The sequence below is a fragment of the Triturus cristatus genome, chromosome 10, assembly GCF_964204655.1.
Source record: "Triturus cristatus chromosome 10, aTriCri1.1, whole genome shotgun sequence".
NCBI classification, from domain to species: domain Eukaryota; kingdom Metazoa; phylum Chordata; class Amphibia; order Caudata; family Salamandridae; genus Triturus; species Triturus cristatus.
Window position 1 is genome coordinate 647,734,719 of NC_140593.1, and position 23,865 is coordinate 647,758,583.

The 23,865-nt window shown below is 46.6% G+C and overlaps 1 protein-coding gene across 2 annotated transcripts in view; it reads right to left on the reverse strand.

Moving 5' to 3' along the window:
- The window catches only part of LOC146789845 (syntaxin-binding protein 4-like), a 1,170,683-nt gene that overhangs the window by 902,020 nt on the left and 244,798 nt on the right, over positions 1 to 23,865 (reverse strand). For both annotated transcript variants that reach the window (XM_085632209.1, XM_085632208.1), the window contains exon 3: positions 16,585 to 16,680. In XM_085632209.1, the coding sequence (XP_085488335.1) occupies positions 16,585 to 16,680 (96 nt within the window). The remainder of the gene's footprint in view (positions 1 to 16,584; positions 16,681 to 23,865) is intronic.

The following is a 23,865-nucleotide window of genomic DNA, read 5'->3' on the forward strand; positions in this document are numbered from 1 at the left end:
CTCGAAGATCCACATTTTTCATTAAATCGGTCTATGCCTCAATAAGTGTCTGCAGCGCCTTCCCAGTTCTACGGATTAACACAGCATCGTCTGCATATAAAAGTATTGGCAGGGGAATGGAAATAATATAAGGGAAATCAGAAGTAGATCCGATCAGTACTGCCTCCACCCCATTAGTATAAATTGAGAACTAAAACAGGGCAAGGATGCGTCTCTGTCTGGTGCCCCTCTGGATCTTGAAGAGCCTCGTACATTTCCCATCCCTTCTGTACCAAACATAGGCAGATGCCTGTGAATATATCTGACGTATAAAGGCTATTATAGTCTCGGCAATGCTCAAAGCTTCCATAACAGACCATAGCTTAGAGTGTGTGACACAGCTGAAAGATCCATAAAGGCCATATATATTTGTCCATTCTTGACGGCAGTGTATTTAGCGATTATCAGACTCAATTTAAGACATTGGTCTATGGTCCCTTCCCAATCTTTTTTATGTATGGGGATTATTTATTGTTTTTTTCCTAACTTCTGGGGGTCCCATCTTCCCTATAACATTAACTATATTGGTCAATAATGGCGCCCACAGATCTTGGTGCTCTAAAAAGAATTCTATGGGAGCCCCATCTGGGCCTGGGGCCTTTGTGGAGCTACACAGAGCCATCCCACGCCTCACCTCTGCCAGTTCAAAAGCTAAGCTGCCCCTTAATTCTACCTGCTGCAAGCTGTTTGGGGGCACCACGTCCTCACCAGATACCCCAAATGTTTTCATAAAGTGAGCCACCCAAGCTTCCTCTTCAACATGTAGGTCTAAGGTCAGATCACTTTCATTTTTGAGGAAAGGGGCATTTATCACTTTTCTATAATTCTAGCTATTGTTCTTAACCGCTGCTTATTGCAAACTCTCCCGTTCTTTCTCCTGCAGACACCTTATACTAGCGCTCCGTGCTTCTTTATATTGTATCCACATACTCTTCACTAGACCCTTTATGGTGCCATGGTCACAATGAAGAGACAGGAGACGTGCAGTGCTTAAGTCTTGAGTTTATTGACCACAGCCTCCGCAGTCCGGCAGCAACTGACACAAGAAGAACTTCACCAGAACTTCAAACCCCACAACACATTCAAAATTCCAGAGTGGCAGTTCTGGAATGTGTAAGAAAAGACATCACCACAATATCTCACATGGTACAGAAAGAAGCCATAGAAACACAGTAGCATGAAGAATAAAAAACAAAAGAACTAAGTGATAAGCAAATACAACTTAATGCCAACATAAGCACACTGATAGAAAACAGAAACTGAATAAACCCACCAGTAGAATACTGCAGGCAAGCTGAGGATAACCACAAAGATGACTCAATCGGTTCAATCACACCATCAGCACACATTATTTTAAGTATGTCAACTAAATGGTACATTTCTTACCTTGTGCTTGACTGAGGTGACATCACTTTGGACCTTTATCCTGTTCTTGAATCCTTCAATTTTGCCTAACTTGTCACACAAAACTGATCCAAACAAACCAGTTCACTTGGTGCTGGGATCAGTTGCATCAAGAGCACTATCAGTGGGTATCCCATCGCTGACCACAGAAACCTGAACCTTTCTCTCCGGCCTAAGTGTCATCCTGAATAGACCCTGATGGTACCAACCAAGAATGTTCAAGCCTTTCTTAGCAACATAAACTTTGCCATAAATTGTGCGGGTTTTAAACCTCAAGTGACATTCAAAATACCCAGACAGTTCAATCTTCCTGCCATCATAAGTTACAGGATTCCTGTAACTGGGGGAGTAATTCCCAGTTACCCCAAACCTCCTGGACCAACTTATCCGTCCCCATTGTCATCCTTGCAACAGAGTTAATGAGCAGTCTCAACACTTTGCCATCAACCATGATGTCTTCATAAGGATCAACACAGTTTGATTCGCCATCATGAACCACTATCATGAAATCTCTCCCAATGGTCTGTTCTTCCTCAGAGCTGTCGCACAGTTCACCATCCAGTATAGCGTTGATCTTATCCTTGGATGACTGACAAACCTTGGCAAAAGGGCCCATTTTGCCACAGATCTTGCATTTAACATTCTTAGCTGGACATGGTCGACCATTCGGACCATGATTAGAATATCCACACCTGAAACAAATGTTTTTCTGGCTGAAGAACCCCCCTTTGGATGCTTTCCTCTTAGTGGTCTTCTTATTTTGCGTAGTACTGCTATTATCCTTTACAACAGACACACCACTAGTCGACCTCTGCTTTAGTTCCTTGCAAGCCTTGCATGAAACTTAGATACTTTTCACCACGTCAATGGTTTCTGTCAAACTGGGATTTCTCATAGTGAGTAGTTTCTCTTGAACTGTTTTACCCCAGAAACGTACCACTATCTGGTCGTGGATGAGTTGAGATGTAAAGTTCTCAAATTCACATTCTGCCGCTAACATACGTAAAACTGCTACATATGTGTCAATGGACTCATCCTGCAACTGCTCCCTAGTGAAGAATTTGTGTCTGTTAACAATCAAACTAGGTTGAACATCAAATGGCTTTTCTAGTTTTTTCACAGCCAACTCATACTCATCCAACTCATCACCATCTTGTTGTAATTAGAAAGGTGGCAAATGCTCATAAATAGACTGACCCTCAAACCCCAGATTATGTTCCAATAAGAACCTTTTACGTTCTGGGCCATACCGATTGCCCCCAATGGCTCCCAGTTACTTGGTGAAAGCTCTGTACCAATTCCACCAAGGGACGGGTGGGTCACCAGGTGATTGTAGAAAAGGGGGCGGGGAATAAACATTCTGCAAAGTGGCCATGAAAGATAGAACTGACACAAAAGGGGATAATGAGTTTGGACTTGAGCTGAGTTACATAAAAAACAATAAAAGAAACACAGAATACTAGTCAGCACAATTCATACACAGTTTGTGTGTGAACCACAGATGATGCGTAAATTTGTAGATACCTTGAAGAAAAGACTGGACTGCATGTGCGCATCACGGATGCGCAATTCTAAGCTCTCAACATTGACTGGATATGTGTGCGTATCACAGATGCCCTTCATGCACCAAGTGTAATGCAGCAAACTTGTGTGCACCACAGACACTTCTTGTCCTGTTGACGCATGCCGACAACACTCACATTGTTACGCACCACAGTGTGTGCATACCATAGAAGCTTAACCAACTGGCGAGCCAGGGAAACAAAACGAAACGCTGTGCTCAAAACCAAACCAGTGTGGCCGCTGACGTAGAAAACGTGAAGATGCTGTAGACCTCAATCCAAAATGGCCGCTGGCACTGGAAGAAGAAGAAGGTGATAGCGCCTGAGTTCACTGGTGTCGAACCCGATTCAATATGGGCACTGACATTGGTGGGGGGGGGCCTGATGACACCTGACCCCCCTGACGCTGGAGTTCTCTGTGCGCCTGCGCTCTTCCCTCTGCGTGACGACAACCAACAAAGAAAAAGGGTGGGGAGGACACGCTGTGTGAGAGGCCAGGTGCACCAGCATTTTGACTGAGAGGGTCGGCGTTCAACCAAGAAAGAGACACGTGGACAAGGTAACACGTGCTTGTTGAAACGGTGGGGGAGGGCTCATAACACGCACATATCATCGTAGTGTATGCCTCGTGACACTGATAAACGCAATGTCACATCCCCCAATGTATGTTTGAATGCGTTCCACTCGCAGTCGAGTACACAGCCCTCAAACCTCAGTTTGAAATCGCTGGGTAGTTTTACCCAAAGTCACAAAACAGGGGGGGCACGAAAAGTCACACACACAAACACTAACCTGTACGTTTTATTTTCTTTCTCCCTGACGTATCCAACTGGATCGCATTCCACCAAGAATACGTGCTGCGCTGCCTCTGAAGTGCATGGGTTCCTTACTGTGGCCAATTTGTCGCCAAATTGTGGTGACACGGTCACAATGAAGAGACAGGAGACGTGCCATGCTTAAGTCTTGAGTTTACTGGCCACAATGTCCGCAGTCCAGCAGCAACTGACACAAGAAGAACATCACCAGAACTCCAAACCCCACAACACATTCCACATTCCAGAGGGGCAGTTCTGGAATGTGTATGAAAAGACATCACCACACCCTCATTTCTTGGGATCATCCTGGGAGCAGCATGTAGATTTTTTAAAGACTGCGAATAAGCAGCATCAACCATTGCACTATTGGTATCTCGTTGGAGGAACAAGTCCGCACCAGGTTACCTTTGATGTAACCCAGAATCTCATCAAAAGCTCTCATCGACCGTACCAAGTAGGGATTGGAATCTAAACAGGTCAGTATGTCTGTCTGCTTATGAGCTAATATCAATGTCTATGGGAAAAACTTCTTATTACCCATCTCCCAATGAGAATATATCCATTCCTCCTTGTTAAAACTGGCTTTAGGGCCTTTTCCTCATAAAACTTATAGTTGTCATCCCATTTCTTTGGACAAAGGAAGCAGAATGATCACTGAAACCTAAGCATATCGCTTCTACTTGGATGACCTGATCGCAGAAAACATCAGACGCCAGGATGTAATTAATTGTCGAACCATTATCCAAAGTCCCAAATGTCTTCGTTAATAATCCTGTATTGGTATCTACCTCATTGATTAAAGCTAAGTTCTGAATTATAGCAATCTATTAGGCACATTTCCGTATTTGCTGTGGGTAAAGTGGGGAGCGGCATCCCCCTCCCTCTCAAATAAACTGCATACAGTCCTGGACAACTTATCATAACAGTGAGCATTGAAATCACCTACCACTAGTGTATTAAGTCAATTAGGATGTACTGTACAAATAGAATCAATCTCCAATGAGCCAACCACCAGTGACTTATTACCTTCACAGTTATCATTATAGAAGTTAATTAAAATCCTGTCCCAATCATTGAGATATGATAGTTGGGGGATTCATTCTGAAACTTTAAAACCTGTATTCTAAGGTTATTGGCCATCAGGGTTAAGACATCACCTCTCGCTCGCCTTGCTTTATAGGAATCACTGGCGTTTGGAAGGATCAGTAACCATCTAAAAAAATAGGACCTGCTTTCCATGTTTCCTGAAAACATAAGATATCATTGTTCACCACCAGACTTATTCAATCTGGATTTCCCAGCTTCTGCCTTAAACCTGCAATATTTTATGAGATAATTTTCAACCTAAGTGTATCCTCCTCCATCAATTCTGCCACCCACCAAATCCTAGATTTAGATCATTTACTCTCCTGTATGCCCAAAATGTTTTGCCCAGTCAGGCGCATGACTCCAAACCTGCATATGCAGAATCATTTTTTACACCAGCAGACTTAACCAATAATGTCAGTGGTTCACCCCAGACAACAGCTAACATTAACCAAAAATGAATGTTTAAAAAATCTCAAATGAAATAGATGACTCAGAGTCAAGGCATAAATTAACTACCAACCATCTTTCCTTACTATTCTCAGAGTGGGATTGGAACAGTATGCAAGAGGATGTGGTTCAACAGCTCGATCTTTTTAATCTGAGTGTTAGCAATTTACTGGATAAAGTAATTCCTCTCAAACGCCTCAGATTTTCACCTAAAAGCACTGCTTCTGGATGGTACACGTCGGATTTGCGTGCTGAGAAAAGCACCTGTAAAAAACTGGAGCGGTCTTGGCGTCGTTCACACGATGAACATGCTAAAATCTTGTATAAAGCAGCTATGACAACTTACCATAAAAATGTTAAATTAGCCCGTAAATCTCATATTGCAGCAACTTTGGAGCAGGCGGGAAATAATGCAAGGTTACTTTTCCAAATTGTACATGATTTTACAAACCCCAAATCTTGTCAGACTAAGGATAGCTTTTCCCAGTCACTATGTGACAATATTTCCTCCTTCTTTGTGCAAAAGATTGAGAAGATTTATCATAATATTATCTTATCCAATAGTTTTGCTTCTAGCCCTGCAGAAATCATGCTACAACTAACTACCGAGGGACCCCGTTTGACTACTTTCCCCCCTATTTCTGTCACCGAAGTACAAATTCTTCTGAAATGCACCAGATCTGGATCCTCACTGGATATTTTACCTGCTAAAATCTCTTCCCGATTTGCGGCCCTGCTGGCACCCCCAGTTTGTTCGATAGTCAATGCTTCTTTAAAATCTGCGACTCTCCCTCCAAAATGGAAACATGCTCAGATCATTCCTATTCGCAAGAACTCTAACATCTCCCCGGAGGAAGTATCAAACTATCGTCCTATTTCGCTGCTCCCTCTACAGAGCAAGATAACAGAGAAATACGTCAATAAGCATCTATCTGCTTTCCTCGAGTCTTGCAAGGCTCTGTACATTTCTCAGTCAGGCTTTCGTGCCAAACATAGCACCGAAACGGCTCTGGTGGAGGTAGTGGATAATATCAGAATGGCTCTGGACCAAGGTCAAGCGGCACTTCTGGTGCTGCTTGACCTATCAGCAGCTCTTGACACCATTTCCCATCAAATTCTCCTACAAAGACTCCAGGAGATTGGTGTGGAGGGATCTGCACTTAGGTGGCTGACTAATTTTCTGTCTAACCGTACTCAGGCAGTGGCAATGGGGCCCTTTACATCGACTCCCACACAGGTTACCAGAGGCGTCCCGCAGGGCTCATGTTTGAGCCCCACCTTATTCAATATCTATGTGACGCCTCTGGCCAAACTGATGAGAGACCTGGGGTTTAACCCCATTTCCTATGCAGACGATACCCAGCTCCTCCTCACCTTTGATAAAACGAGATCCGACACACATACCATCTTCTCTCAGGGCATGATGGCTATTGCCGCCTGGATGAAAACCAACTATCTCCAGTTAAACTCTGAGAAGTCTGAGATCCTGCTATTCGGAGGTGCAGACATCTGTTGGACACCAAGATGGTGGCCTGAGGAGCTGGGTAAAGCCCCTGTTCCTAAAGAGGTAGTCAAAAACTTAGGCATTAAGCTTGATAAAAAACTCACGATGCAAACCCACGTTAACACCATTGTTGGGTCTTGCTATCACATCCTAGGTTTACTTAGAAGAGTTTTTCCATTGCTTCCAATTTCCACCAGGAAGACTTTAATTCAAGCATTACTCATGAGCAAGATAGATTATTGCAATGCTCTTCTTCTCTCTGCTCATGCCGCCTCTTTGGACAAATTGCAGGTTGTTCAGAACACGGCCGCCCGCCTAGTTACTGATTCACCAGCTAGGACTCATTCACAGCCCCTACTGCGGGAATTACATTGGCTATCAATCAGGAAAAGAGTGCAGTTCAAAATTGGTTGCATGATTTTTTTTTTTTTATTTTTTTTTTGAAAAACCTTTATTACAGTTTCAGAGACATACAAGTATGGGCCTACAACCAACAGGCCGGCCGCTAAGGCACACTATAAGCAGAGACACATCTTAGCAACCACATCGGTGAAGCAATAAGAGAGCTGCTGGAGTGCTAATCAACTCAGCCAGCCGCAGCCGCAGTCCATAGACAAGCAAAGAAAGGTTTCACATTTTTAAAGAAAACGAAAAACATCACACACACAAGGCATAGGAGGTCAATAGCAGTAACATGTGGTCCCCGTGCCGAAGGGGTACACAAACCCAGGGAGAAAGAGGGGGGGGGGGAAGGCAGAAGAAACCAACTGCACATGTCGCAGGAGCATAGAGGAATGCGCGGGCTAGGGAGACAGAGCAGCATCCATCTCTCGCGTCTGGGGCGGGGCGCAAATACCTCCACGATAGGAGTTCCAGGGACCCCACACCTTAACCCACTTCCCAGGCTTGCCTCTCGCCACATACACCGTTTTCTCTCTGAACATACACCAGTCCATGTGTTCCTTCCACGCTGAGACCGTTGGTGGCCTCTGGGAGCCCCACAGTTGTGCAATGTCACACTTCGCTACCATATAGCCCAGGGTCACCCACTGCGTCTGCATCACATTGTAATCAGTCGGCTCCCAGACATTCAGCAAACATCTCCTTGCCTCCGGCAACAAGGCAACATGCGTGACTTCTTCTAACACCGCATGCACTTTATACCAAAACCGAGTCACTTCCGGACACTCCCATAGGATATGGAGGAAAGTCCCCAGTAGTCCACAGCCACGCTTACACAGACCATCCACCGAATACCCCATACACATCAAACCAGGCCCGTGACGTACACTCTATGAAGTAACCTAAGCTGGACGAAACGCAAGCGGGCTGGGATAGCCACCTCCTTCGGGGAGGCCACCGCTGACACCCAATCCTCGTCGTCAAGTTCCAAACCGTCGGCAATCCATGTCTCCCGCAATGAGGTCAGCAAACCCATTCGATCATTGATAAGCTTCTTATAAATCAGCGAAATGGTGCTATCCGGCACATAGCCGTCCAATACTCTGTCTTCCAACGGGGAGGACTCCGGAATAGCCGCAGCGTCCGGGAATACGGAACACAAGGCGTGATGAACCTGAGCGTACCGAAAGTATTCCCTATCGTTCAACTGATATTCGGTTTTCAGCATGTCGAACGTCTTAAATTTCCCTTTCGTCCAGAGATCCCCTACCTTGCTGATACCAATCATATCCCATTTCTCAAAGCCTTTCGTAGTCCACAGATAACCCAAACGCCGGGAAGCGTACAATGGCGTTGCCCGAGTCAAGCGATCCCTCCACCCCATCGCCGCATTGGCTGCATGCCACACCTGCACCGCGACCCGCGTCGGGCCCGTCAATCGCGCATCAAGGGACCCCGAGTATAGTGCTCGATTATAATCCCCGCTTGGCAATAACAATTTGTCCATCTCAAAAGCCGGGTTCAAAGCAGGCCCATACATCCCGTGATTGACAGCAGCCAACTGGGAGGCCCAATAATATCGTTTAATATCAGGGAGAGTGACCCCCCCATCGTACCACGGTAGGGTTAGTTTGGCAAGAGCGATCCGCGGCCGCCCATCCCAAAACAATCGACGCTGAAGACACTCCACCTCCCGAAAATAGCGGGCCGGCACTACGTCCATAGTGTTCTGTAGGGCGTACAAAAAGCGTGGCAGCGACATCATTTTGAACAACGCCGCCCGGCCGAGCGGCGAGAGCGGCAGCCGCCGCCAACCCGCCACATCCGCCCTTAGGCGCTGAAGGGGGGGGAGAAGATTCCGCTCATACCGGGCCACCGGGTCTAGGGTTATAAAGATTCCCAAATACTTAAATCCCGACTGCGCCACCTGGATAGGGCACCCCCGCGGAAGGGGGGGGGGCCTCCCCAGAGAGAACGTACACACAAGACTTAGCCCAGTTAATGACCAATCCGGAGTTGCGACCAAAGGAGCTCAACACATCCACCAATACAATGAGCGATTTGCGCGGAGATGCAAGATACAAGAGGATATCGTCCGCATATAGGGAGACTCGGTCCTCGTACTCCGGCGTCCATCTAAGGGTGCCACCGCAGCCACTCCGCAAGGGGCTCCAAACAAAGCGCAAAGAGAAGAGGTGACAACGGACATCCCTGTCGCGTACCCCTACCCAAAACAAAAGGAGCCGACACCCGTCCGTTGACCACCACCTGTGCCAGTGGGTTATCATAAAGCAATTTCACCCAACCGATGAACCCAGGGCCGAACCCAAACTTCGCCAATGCTGCCCAAATATACGGCCATTCCAAGGTGTCAAACGCCATGGTAGCGTCCAGGGATGCCAAAATGGCCGGCTCACGCATGAATGGCGCTCTAGCGAGGACGCCATGCAGTCGCCTCAGGTTCAAAGCGGTATTGCGATGAGGTATAAAACCGGATTGATCCTGATGAATCAGGCCGCCCACGACCCGGATCAGGCGATTGGCCAGTACCTTGGCAAGGATTTTGGGCTCCGCGTTCAACAAAGAGATAGGCCTGTAAGAAGTACACCGATCCCGCGGCTTCCCTTCCTTATGGATAACAACAATAGTAGCAAGACGTTGGTCAGGGGGGAGGGAGCCCGCCGCCTGTGCCTCAAGGAACATGTCCCGGAGATACGGCGCAATCTTATCTGGGCGCAACTTATATAATTTGATGGGAAGGCCATTAGGACCCATGGCCTTGCCAGAAGCAATAGAGCGAATGGCCAAAGCAATCTCATCCGGCGACGGGGCCGCGTCCATCAATAGTTTATCCTCATCAGATAGAGACGGCAAAGCAATGTCTTTAAGCAGCAGGCGAGAGTCTTCCTCCGATCGCTCAAAGACCGGAGAGTAAACCCCGTGAAAGTACTCCGCAAAGCAATCAACAATATCACTGGGGTCCGTCACACACACACCATCCACCCTCTCAAAAACCGGCACCACTCGACTCGCTCTCTCCTTCTTATCCAACCAGGCAATCAACTTCCCCACCTTATCACCCATATCATACAAACGCCCCTGTTGCTCCCTGCTCATACTCTTAGCAGATTCAGTAACCAGCGCCTTGTAGTCAGCCTGTTTAAGCCCCAGCACATGCAGTCTGTCATCCGTAACACCTTGCTCCAAATCGATCTCTAACTCGGTGATCTCATTTTCTAGTCGAACCACCTCTTTCGCCTCGCATTTTTTGGTATGGGAGATGAGAGACAGGGCCTGGCCCCGGAGCACCGTCTTAAAGGCCTCCCAAAGGGAGACGGCGGAAGACACCGACCCCACGTTGTCGTTAAAATAGCGTTCCAGGGACCTAACCAGGTCTGCACGGATCGTGGGGTTTCGTAGGTACCAGGGGTTGATCGGCGCCACCCTCCCCACCGCCCCCAAGGCGATATCTAAGTGTAGCAAAAGAGGGGAGTGATCAGATATACCGCGAGCCAAGTGTCGCACCTCCCCAATCATCCCAGCTTGGGCCGCAGGTACTAGCATATAGTCAAGCCTCGAAAGACTACCGTGGGCCCCGGAGTGGAAGGTATATTGTGCTTGTCCAGGGTGTTTCAGCCGCCAACAATCAATCAGTCCCAGGGTATCCAGAAAGCCCCCCAGCCAGTTCTGGGCCCGAGGGAGGTCCCTAGGGGGGGTGTCGATCCTCAACTCCGGAGACCACTGCGTTAAAATCCCCCCCCAAGACCAAACCCCCCCCCGGAAGCCCAAGTAGCAGGCGCCCCAAATCAGCAAAGGTGGCCGTCTGCAGGCCCGGCGGCACGTAGACAGTAACCAGCGAAATCAACTTACCCTCCCATCTCCCCACCAGCGCAGTGTAGCGCCCTCTGTCGTCGTGGAGCACCTCATCCACCTCCAACGGGAGAGAGGTCCTAACTAAAATGCCCACTCCCCTCGAGCCAGAGGTGAAACCAGAATGGGCCAGAAGGCGATATCCCCGCCTGTTCATGGCATGGAAAGAGTTCCCTATTAGGTGCGTCTCCTGCAGAAACACAATGTCCGGCGAAATACGTTTCAAGAACTGCAGGACCACCCCCCGCTTTATCCTGTCCCCCAGCCCATTCACATTCCATGAAAGAAGTCTCAACCCCTTACCCCCCATGCCCCCCAGCACAAAATATCCCCCTCCCGGAGAGCACAATCATAATAACACAACAGAAAACATTACCCCGCCTTGTGATGCAAACGAACAAACCCCAACCCCACCCCATCAACCCCAACAAAACTCCCCCCTCCCTGCACCCCTGCGTGAGCCCAAACAGCCCCCCCAACGTGCAGTGTGCCTGTCGCCCCAATATGAAACTCACTACAAAGAAGACAAAAAAAAACCCGGAAGGAGGAAAGGGCCCCAGCAAGCCCCCCGCAACCTCCAAATACCAAAGGGCAAAGAGTTACAAACTGGAGTCCAGTGCAGCCGCAGGTGCAAAACGTTACCAGTCCGGTCCATAGCCAGGATCTCAGTTCTATTCCTACTCCGCCGAGCACTCTCCGCTCCCCGCCATCCGACCTTCCCGACCTCGACCCCTAGGTAGGGCATCCAGCCACTCTCCAACCGCCTCCGGCCGGTCGAAGAAATGCGATCGACCCTCTAACTCAACCCGCAGCCTAGCCGGGAAGAGCATCGCATATTTCAGCTCCATGTCCCTCAAGCGCCGTTTGATGGCCAAAAACCCCAGCCGTTGAGGGGAGGAGCCAAGATGGCGGACGGACAGGACGTCTGAGCTCCCGGCTCCGCAGCCCGTCTGCTGTTTACATGACATCCTGATCTTTAATCCTGCCTACAGCGCGCGCAAATGTAACCACGAATGCGCTGACACTTTCCGCATTCCTCCGATGTCCCCGCCGGCTTTTTTGGTCGAGGATTCATAGAGTTTGCCGACTTTGGACTTTGCCCACGCACTCTGGCCCGACCACCGCCACCGGACACCGCTTATCACGTACGGTGAGACGACCTGGGGCCGGACCGGCGCCTGGGGAAATGTGACCGGCTGTGGAGTGGGCGGCTTGGCGGAGCCTTCTTCGCGACGGAGAGAATTCCTGTATGATTGGGTCCGGGCTGGCGAACCTTCCTTTGTCATGCTACCAGCGGTCAGAGCGGTATCCGTTTTAGAGCGCCCACCACCCGCATTGCTATACAGCCGAGGGCTCTCACATCGTGTGAGCCCCGTATAGCGAGCAGTATCTCTTCTTGCCTTAAATGCTATTCCTCCGTCCAATGGAGTCACCCTCACCCCTCCGATGTGGGCTGACTGCAAAAATGGTGGCGGTGCCGGTCTACCTCGCCGGAAAGACGGAAGCCTCCATATCCCTGACGCAAGCTGCCCTGCCTACTGTCGAGCTGGAGGGTGTCCCGGTGGCGCCTTTGCATACTGCCGACATGCTGAAGCGGGGAGCAGACCTGACCTATGGTGATATCCTTCTAGCCCTGGAAGACTTGAGGGCGACACTGTGGCAAAACACTCGAGAACTGGAGCGGAAGATCGATGTCGCTATGCCATCCAGGGAACTACTGCGGTTGTCTGACCCCCCAATGCCTCTCATTCCCTTCGAGGCGGATACAATGTGGCGACAGGGGGATACTGTGGAACGTCCTCTCCCTGGCTACAGTGTCGAGTGTTCTTTTAATGACAAAGTTGCAGATACAAAGCTCCCTTCCACTCTACAAGCTGAGACTCTGCCTCTGCAAGTGTTGCCACGGCTTCCTCAACATCGCCGGAGTGTGTGCCGTTCTGTGGGGAAAACTGTGTTGGTCACAATCGATGTGGTGATGGTCTATGATTGGGAACTCTCGCTTCCTCTTCCTCTGCGTCTTCTATGCCGGGAGCGGCCATCTTGCTCCTTTGTTCTGCCTGAGGTACACTCCCAGCGGTGGCCATGCTTGGTGGGGTTTCAGCGTTCTGGCCAGGGCTGATGTTGCCTCCCTTGATGATCCTGCCTGACCGCCTGGCATGACCCGGACTAGAATATTTGTCTATGTATCTGATGTGCCGCATGCGTGTAATTTGCTATTGTTGATTGCGGGGGTGGATCTGTGGGGCCACTTAGGATCGGGCCAGGGCTGGGCGATTTCCTTTAGTTTGCTGTACGTATTGGCGGGCGGGGACTAGGATGGGACTGCTAATTATCTGATTTATTCGCACATTTGGAATGGAGTCTCCCCACCTGCTGCTTTGCTTGCTACTTCAGTTGTGCTGATGATATTCAGGGTGGGGGATGCTTATGGGGCTGGTGGTGACCGGGAGTATGTAAAATTTCCTCCTCCTGCCTTCTCTGGGAGTCGGAGACTGGGATGTTCTTTCCCACTCTCCAGACTCTCTTTCCCACTTGGGGTTCTTTTGGGGCGACAGGCATGCCTATTGGGGGGGGGGTGGGCCGTGGCCTTCCGCTGGTATGCAGGGTGGGGGGATGGGATGTGTTCTATGTCTTTTCTTTGTCTCTATGGCCCTCTTTCTCATTCTTTCTCTCTTCTTCTTCGGTTTCTTTCTCTTCTATGTTTCTTTGTTTCTTCGGGGTCGGGGTTCAGTGTTAGTAGGGAGTTTATTGTGTTCTATCATTCTGTGGTATAGCGTTTGCTCTTAGTTCCTGGATGGTGGCCACCTGTTTCCTTACAAATGCCTTCCTATATAACGCCTCCTTCTGGGTGCTCCGTGAACGGTGATGTCTCTCCTGGTCAGTGATCAGCTTCGACTCTTCTCGTAGTTCACTACATTGTACTCGACAAAATCATAAAATTAAACCTTTTCTTATCCTGACATTATTGTTCTATGTTCTACACGGTATTTTTCACTCAGAGATTGCTTTAACGGCGCTCTTCCCAATTGTTTTTTTTTTTGTTTTTTTTTCTTTTTCTTTTATCCTTTTCTGAAATGTCATAGCGGCCGGCCCGAGGGGTTGTAGGCAGACGCTGTGTATTGTGCATTTACCAAAATAAAGGTTTTAAAAAAAAAAAAAAAAAAACCCAGCCGTTGCTTTTGAGCCGCTTGCGTGAAGTCTGGGTAAAAGCTAACATTAGAGTTCTCAAACTTTAATGGCCCAGCCACCCTCGATGCCTGAAGGATAGCATCTCTATCCCGAAAATTAAAAAGTCGGGCAATGATAGGCCGCGGGGGAGCACCCACCTTGGGCGCACCACCCGGAATCCTGTGGGCCCGTTCCACAGCGAAGAACTTGCTCAGTCCCTTGGGTGCTAGATGAGTCACCACTAGATCCTCCACAAAAAGATCCGCAGCAGACTCCTCCGATCGTTCGGGCACCCCAATAATACGGACATTATTCCGCCTGGCCCTGCTTTCGGAATCCTCAAGGCGACGATCAGTCAGGTCACTGGCGAGCCGCAACCTCCGTACCTCCGTCTGCAAAGCGGCCACATCCACAGTTAGGCTCGACGCCGCTTGAGTCAATGAGTCGACCCGGTCATTTGTTTTGGACAGGTCCGCTCTGACCAAATTCACATCAATCAACACCGAGTCCAATTTATTAGCCAGGGTATCAAATTGCTGGTTCACAGTCGCCTTCATCTCCTCAATGGCCCCCATGACATCCAGCAGAGTCAATTTGGACGATGCACCCGAGGCCTCCTTGGGCCGCTCAGGCGATTTATGTGATCCACTAGGGGATCCCTTTGGCTGCGCATAGCGGTCCATGTTGTTGGCCTGGATATAAGCTCCCCTCCGGGTAGACCTGGGTTTCAACTTGTCGCCGTCCACTCTCGCCGCCATCATCAGCGACCACCAAGGTCAGCACCCTCCAGCATACGGAGGAAGGCCAGGCGACCAATGCAGGAGATCCGGGCCACCAACTGAAATAGGCCCGTTTACAGTTCGAGAATCAGGCCATGCACTCCGTCCTCGGCGCTGCTTACCCGAAGTCCCGACGTCAGTTTCCGCAGATCAACTCGAAACCGAAAGTGAAAGTACGGGGTACGGGGCAGGCCCAAACTGGCATGCTGCTGTTGTTCACTTCGCACCCGGGCACCTCACCAACTCGAGTTCGGGACCAAGGCCGGAGAAGGCCGCAAACTTCAGATCGCCACCAGTCCGGTTCGCGGAGTCCGATTTCGATTTGGAAAATGAGTGGCACCTTAGCGCAAGATCATAGACAAAAGCCCGTCTAGAAAACCAGGATTATGACAGGATAGACGTGGGAGGTTGCGGAGGCCCCCGGGAGCCACAAGCCTACGCGGCCATCTTGGTTGCGCGCTAGGCTCCTCCGGTTGCATGATTTTTAAGGCTATAAATGAACTTAGCCCTCACTATCTTGCTAAGAAACTGATAATGTATCACCCTATATCCTCCCTCAGATCTGGTTCGCAGAAATTGCTCTCTGTTCCTAGAGTAAAGAAAGCTCGCTCAGGAGGTAAGGCTTTCCCATATCTAGCTCCTACTTTCTGGAACAGTCTTCCCCTCTTCCTTCGAATGGAAAGGCCCCTCTCCCGCTTCAGGAAACTTATGAAGACACATCTTTTCTAGCTTCTGACTAGTTTGCTGTTGCTAGCGCAGAGATACCCCCAGGGGTGATTCAGCGCGATATAAAATTATAAATCAAATCAAATCAAAGCCCTGACCACCTGGAATTGGATTCGGGGCAGACCTTGCAAAATTCAATTTCATATTACCATTTAGAAAAATCATGAACGTTACAATGCATACTGAATTTCTCTTCACATCTGTTAGCAAGTAAACTAGTGCCTAGAAATGGTTGAACTGTACTTCACTTTCTTTTTTAGTACATAGACTTTGTTTACATGTTAACAAACCCACTCAAACTGTGAACACTAAAGAGGTGGTGAGCAAAAGGAACCAAAAACAAATCTATAGGTGTCAAGGAGCACTCTTAGCACTATTGGGGCAGCTCTATTGAAGAAACACATACGACACAACTGCTCTAAGAGGGTGGCGGTGGAGGAAGCTTCCACTACACAGGACTGATAAAACTGGGAGGGCACTCCTGGAAGTAAATCCATACTCCTCAGGTCGAACAGCGCTGATACGGTATTGCTGAAGGAAGCTTGCATTTCTGGAGTGTTATACCAATAGCAAAACACTTATGATAAAAGCTCATGCATCTGTCACATTGCCATAGCACTGCTTTAGGAATCCCAAACTGGCAGGACCCTATAGCCTTGACTGAGTACTTCTGGAGGAGTTTTAAATTCTCAAGTCAAACAGTGCATGAGGAATCCTGAGATTATAATCATCCCCTACCGCCCAGCATTCTTACAGTTATGTCTGTGTGCTAGACTCACCGTCAGAGTACGCTACTCCTCCCGGAAGGATCCTCTTCACATACACTCCATACTCCTCTCCGCAGAACTCCCTCATACCGCCAATGACTTTAATACCTGTGAAAAGGAGGTAATAAAACTGTCAGGGATACGGAACTATAAGAAAGAAGTAGCAAGGGAAAGAAAGGGTAGCAATGCTAAGAGGAGGTAAAACAAAGTTAGCGTGGCCAGGGTGGTCCCACACAAGTAAAGGCCGGATGTTCTACCTAAAGCGCACAATAGGGAACTTCGCAGTTAGTAGAATACAATGCTCTACAATGAATACGTGGTATGTACCACTAGCTTTGCACCCATAAACAATATGGTAACATGCTCCTCATTCCACATACAAGGATCCATAAGGGGTCATATCAACCACACTAACTCTTAGATACCTTGCACAGCAAACCTCACTCATTGGATTTAAGGCTTGCTCCTTAGAGCAGTCCAACTCCTGCTAGTCTCAATATTCCTGTTGACTTTATGTTATATCTCATTCTTGTGACTCACATCTTCTATTTTAATATATCACTAGTTGAACCAAAACCCTTTTAAATCAGTACTGTGTTGACTTGCACTTTTAGACCCCGAGGGACTGAGTGTTCAGACAGAGGGCTTGATTCAGAAACGGCCCTTGCAAATCGCGACGGAGGCCCCATAGTCATGGGGAAGTCTCCGCACTCAGGATGGAATTTCCGCAATGAGCTCATTGTGGAGATTCTACCCTGAGAGTGACATCTCCACCAAGACGATGAGAGCAAGATATGGATAAGCGCACAACACAAAATTGTAACAGTTTGTAAGGTTGTGGCGTGCTGCTGGGGTATCACTCTCTGATCCAGAGTGTCGAAGCAAATAACCAAATAAGCGTATCCTGAAGATAGGAGACGTCCCCCTGCGCACAGCTCAAAGCCCCTAGGAACAGGGGTTGGTGAGGTTTCAACACTCAGTGTTCATAAGTTTAGAAAGAATGAGATACAGCAAACTTTGATTGGATGTTTCAGTCGATATTTAGTGAATCATATCAGTGAATAATCATCCATTTGAATCCAAATGTTAATCATTACAGAGATTGGCCCAATGCATTTCGGTCCCGAACGTGACCTTCGTCAGGGGCCATATCTATAAAGTATGATAAAACGCAAGAGTCAGGAAGTCAACTGACGAGAATATAGCTGTCATTACATTAATAAGTTGAAAATGATGAGGTGTTCAAATGTGTGGCTTAATAGTATTAATCAAACATGCACGGTGAGAAATAACAAAGCGTCTGTGGATCAAAACTGTGAGGTCCGGTTAGCCCGTAGATATAACGGTGTGAAAGCTAAACCGAATGTAACGACGTGATCGGGTGAAATCATAAGTCGTAATGGGTGAAGGAGTGACTCTATGGAATATAGTCGTGATCGTGAGTTTGTTAATGGTGGTCGGTACAAACAAGATTCTAAACAAAAAGAAAAAGAAAAAATCGTGTGCAAACGGGCTGTGCCGGTTCGAGTGTACTAGATGAAAGCTGTGTTGCTCGAGCACAAAATATACCAGTGCGCTGCTGCGTTCAGAATAACGTGGTTTAGAAATAAAATATAACGGCTGAGATAAGGAGGTGAAGAAAAGCTTACGAAACGCGGTGCGCTTCCATGGTGCTCCGGCTATCTCGTGGTTAACATTAATGCGAACGCAGAAACGCGCTTCCGAGGTGATTTTAGTAACGTGCCAAATAAACAAAGAAAGAGGACTACTCTAGACGGATAGGTGCGGGCGCCATATTGTGATGACGGAAATAACAGAGAAGAGTAACAAGAACAGTGTGCTTGAGGTGATGATAAATGTAGTTGAATAAAAACGATGAGAGAGAAATAAAAGTAGGACAGTGAAAAGAGATAAAAAAGGATGGGTAGATGAGTAAACAGTAAAAATAAGATGAAAATAGTTAAGACTGAAAATAACAGGGCCTAAAACAATGGAATAACATAAGAAGCTGAGGTGAAGAGATCACAGATAACACAAAAATTCCATGCGGTCATTGAGTCCGTTCGGCTTCATTGAGTTCAACAGTTTGATCCAATGATTTTCCCTTCGGAAAAGCAGATTGTGGATGTCTCTTCCTTCTTTGGGTTCCACAGTTTCAAGTACCATGAATTTAAGTTGACTGATGTTGTGATGGAATTCAGTAAAATGTGCGGCTATGGTGGATTTTGTGTTGTTGGTACGGATGTTGCTCTTATGTTCTAGAATCCTAGTCTTCACTTTTCTTTCAGTTTTGCCAACATACACAAATCCACAAGGACATTTGAGAAGGTAGATGACGTTCATGGTGTTGCATGTAGCATTAACTTTGAGGTTGATTTTGTGACCCTTCATAGGATGGTTGATGAAGGGACCGGTAATCACGTTGTTGCAGTTGCTACAATTGTAGCAGGGTCTGGTTCCTTTGTATGTCGTAGATGAGGGTATGTCGATGGGTTGAGTGAGGATTTCTTTGAGATTTTTACCTCTTCTGAATGCAAAAATGGGTTTGTCTTTGAATAGCCCTCTGAAATCCGGTTCTATGGCCAGTATTGGCCAATGCCTTAAAATTAATCTTTTGTAATGATTACTCATGGTGGAAAATTTTGATACCACAACTGCTCGTTGGCTGATGGGTTTGACCGATTTGGTTAAGAGTTGATTTCTGGAGATTGTGGAACAACGTTGTGTGGCTTGTGTTAAAACTTGTTGTGGATATCCTCTTTGGGAAAACTTGTTGAGCATCTTTTCCATTTCTTGGGTGCAAGTGTCGGGCTGTGAGACAATCCGTTTTACACGTAGTAGTTGTGAATATGGTAGATGGTTTTTGAGTGCTGATTGATGAAAGCTGTTGAAGTGTAACAGGTTGTTACGGTCAGTTTTTTTGCGGTGTATAGTAGTTTCTAGCTTGTTATGGATACGACTAATTTTAACATCGAGAAATGTGGCAGAATACTCTTGCATTTCGAAGGTGAATTGAATTCTTTCGTTGATGGTGTTCAAGGTGTTAAGTGCTGACATGAGTTTAGAGTGTGCTCCTTTCCAAATGAAGAAGATATCGTCAATGTATCTGAGAAAAATGATGACATGATCTTGCCATGTGTTGTTATTCAGTATATTTTCAGTTTCGAATTTTTCCATGAAGATATTGGCATATGCCGGTGCGGCACAATTGCCCATCGATGTACCAGTGAGCTGTAAATACCATTGGTCTTGCCATTTGAAGTAGCTATGATAAAGGGTGTAGTATAATAGTTCTAAAAGAAACAATTGTAGTTGAGGATCCAAATTTGAACGTACAAGCGTATGTTCGATGGCGGAGATGCCTACATCGTGTGGAATGGAAGTGTACAGAGATGTCACATCGACAGTGCATAGCCAGTATTCGTTGTTGTCATCCAAGGTGATGGTATTAATTTTGTTGATGAAGTCTGTGGTGTCTCTGACATAGCTACTCATGTTTAATACAAAAGGTTGTAGGTATCTATCCAACAGTTTGCCGATGGGTTCGTGTAGACTACCTCTGGTGGAAACGATAGGTCGAAAAGGAGGTTTTTCAATGTTCTTATGTATCTTTGGTAGCATGTATAAGGAAGGTGACCGGGGATGGCTTTTCAACAAAGATTTGTATGCCTTCTCTGGAATCACGCCATCATTGAGAGCTTTCAGTAGAATTTCTTGGAGGATAGATTTGAATTGTCCTGTGGGGTTGTGAGTTAACTTCATGTATGTGTTAGTGTCAGATACGTGATTTAGTACTTGTTGTGTATAGAACTCCGTATCCATGATAACTAGTGCTCCTCCCTTGTCGGCATTCTGACATGTTATATTGGGGTTGTTGGCTAGTTTTAGGAGGATGTTGTGCTCTTTGACCGAAAGGTTTCGATGTTTAGATTTCTTAGTGAAAGGCAGCGATTGTAAGTCCTTTTTCACCAATGTCTCAAAGGTGTCCAAGCTTTTGTGGCTAACGGGAGCCATGTAGGTACTGGGTGATTTGAGACCTTTTAAGAAATCACTTTTCTGAGGTTCATCAATTTGTGTGACATTTTCAAAGAAATTTTGAAGTCGTAGGTTGCGCATCAGTTTGAAAAAACTGATTTCCAATTCCAAGGTGTTGGTATGGCAGGTGGGTGCAAAGGATGTACCTTTTTGTAAGGTTTTAAGTTCCATGGAGTTCAATGCGTGAGAAGAAATGTTGATAACCAGGTTGTTGTCATCTAGGGTCTCCTGCCCCCTCTCTGACGTTTGCTGGTAACCGGAATGGTCTTCGGTTCGAGTGGTTCCTTGTCTTTTTCTTTGGCTCCTCCTGGGTCGTCTTTGTCCCCGGTGTCTTCTAAAAAAGAAGCGCCGGGGGTTGGTACATCCGGGTGAATTGTTGACGAAGGCGGTCGCATGGGTGGTTGATTAGATGGTCTGGTTCTGGTTCCACTTCCAGATGAAGAAGTGTCTGTATCAGTGTTGTGAGATGGTCGATTCTGTCTGCGTCTTGCGTATACTTCGGCCCATGTGTAGACCTCTCCCAATTTGTAATCAATTGTATCGCGTTTATATTTGCGAATTTTCCTCTCATTGATTTCCACAGAATATTTATCAAGTTGTGTGTTGATGTCTTCTAACATTTTGGTGAAGTCATTGGGATCCATCATATTGGTAAGTTCAGATTTGGTTGTTGAGATGTCCTTGGAGAGATCTTCCAAAACCTTCGAAAGCTCTTCGATGAATAACAAGATAAGATCGAGGGAGCACTTGTTAAGAATGGCGTACCATCTTTCAACAAATTTGGGACTATGTCTACAGAGAAGAGGTTTCAGAGCAATCCGCAATCCTCGGGGAATTCTCTGTGCACGATGGTATTTGATGAGGGTAGACGCGTGTAATCTTTGGTTGATTTCTCGCCTTGATAGGTATAATGATTGTCGAATGTTACTGTCTTTGTTTTTGATGCTTAATGAAGGTGTGATTTCTTCCTGAATCAATGCGTAAATTTTAGAAACATCGTCTTCAACGAAAGCAAAGGTGTCTGCTCGTAGTTCTGTCATGTTTGAAATATCGTCAAAAGCCATGTTTAAAGGTGGGTGTGCTGCTTATCAAGAGCAGAACATGAGACGATGAGAGCAAGATATGGATAAGCGCACAACACAAAATTGTAACAGTTTGTAAGGTTGTGGCGTGCTGCTGGGGTATCACTCTCTGATCCAGAGTGTCGAAGCAAATAACCAAATAAGCGTATCCTGAAGATAGGAGACGTCCCCCTGCGCACAGCTCAAAGCCCCTAGGAACAGGGGTTGGTGAGGTTTCAACACTCAGTGTTCATAAGTTTAGAAAGAATGAGATACAGCAAACTTTGATTGGATGTTTCAGTCGATATTTAGTGAATCATATCAGTGAATAATCATCCATTTGAATCCAAATGTTAATCATTACAGAGATTGGCCCAATGCATTTCGGTCCCGAACGGACCTTCGTCAGGGGACATATCTATAAAGTATGATAAAACGCAAGAGTCAGGAAGTCAACTGACGAGAATATGACCGCATGGAATTTTTGTGTTATCTGTGATCTCTTCACCTCAGCTTCTTATGTTATTCCATTGTTTTAGGCCCTGTTATTTTCAGTCTTAACTATTTTCATCTTATTTTTACTGTTTACTCATCTACCCATCCTTTTTTATCTCTTTTCACTGTCCTACTTTTATTTCTCTCTCATCGTTTTTATTCAACTACATTTATCATCACCTCAAGCACACTGTTCTTGTTACTCTTCTCTGTTATTTCCGTCATCTCAATATGGCGCCCGCACCTATCCGTCTAGAGTAGTCCTCTTTCTTTGTTTATTTGGCATGTTACTAAAATCACCTCGGAAGCGCGTTTCTGCGTTCGCGTTAATGTTAACCACGAGATAGCCGGAGCACCATGGAAGCGCACCGCGTTTCGTAAGCTTTTCTTCACCTCCTTATCTCAGCCGTTATATTTTATTTCTAAACCACGTTATTCTGAACGCAGCAGCGCACTGGTATATTTTGTGCTCGAGCACCACAGCTTTCATCTAGTACACTCGAACCGGCACAGCCCGTTTGCACACGATTTTTTCTTTTTCTTTTTGTTTAGAATCTTGTTTGTACCGACCACCATTAACAAACTCACGATCACGATTATATTCCATAGAGTCACTCCTTCACTCATTACGACTTATGATTTCACCCGATCACGTCGTTACATTCGGTTTAGCTTTCACACCGTTATATCTACGGACTAACCGGACCTCACAGTTTTGATCCACAGACGCTTTGTTATTTCTCACCGTGCATGTTTGATTAATACTATTAAGCCACACATTTGAACACTTCATCATTTTCAACTTATTAATGTAATGACAGCTATATTCTTGTCAGTTGACTTCCTGACTCTTGCGTTTTATCATACTTTATAGATATGCCCCCTGACGAAGGTCCGTTCGGGACCGAAATGCATTGGGCCAATCTCTGTAATGATTAACATTTGGATTCAAATGGATGATTATTCACTGATATGATTCACTAAATATCGACTGAAACATCCAATCAAAGTTTGCTGTATCTCATTCTTTCTAAACTTATGAACACTGAGTGTTGAAACCTCACCAACCCCTGTTCCTAGGGGCTTTGAGCTGTGCGCAGGGGGACGTCTCCTATCTTCAGGATACGCTTATTTGGTTATTTGCTTCGACACTCTGGAACAGAGAGTGATACCCCAGCTGCACGCCACAACCTTACAAACTGTTACAATTTTGTGTTGTGCGCTTATCCATATCTTGCTCTCATCGTCTCATTTTCTGCTCTTGATAAGCAGCACACCCACCTTTAAACATGGCTTTTGACGATATTTCAAACATGACAGAACTACGAGCAGACACCTTTGCTTTCGTTGAAGACGATGTTTCTAAAATTTACGCATTGATTCAGGAAGAAATCACACATTCATTAAGCATCAAAAACAAAGACAGTAACATTCGACAATTATTATACCTATCAAGGCGAGAAATCAACCAAAGATTACACGCGTCTACCCTCCTCAAATACCATCGTGCACAGAGAATTCCCCGAGGATTGCGGATTGCCCTGAAACCTCTTCTCTGTAGACATAGTCCCAAATTTGTTGAAAGATGGTACGCCATTCTTAACAAGTGCTACCTCGATCTTATCTTGTTAATCATCGAAGAGCTTTCGAAGGTTTTGGAAGATCTCTCCAAGGACAACTCAACAACCAAATCTGAACTTAC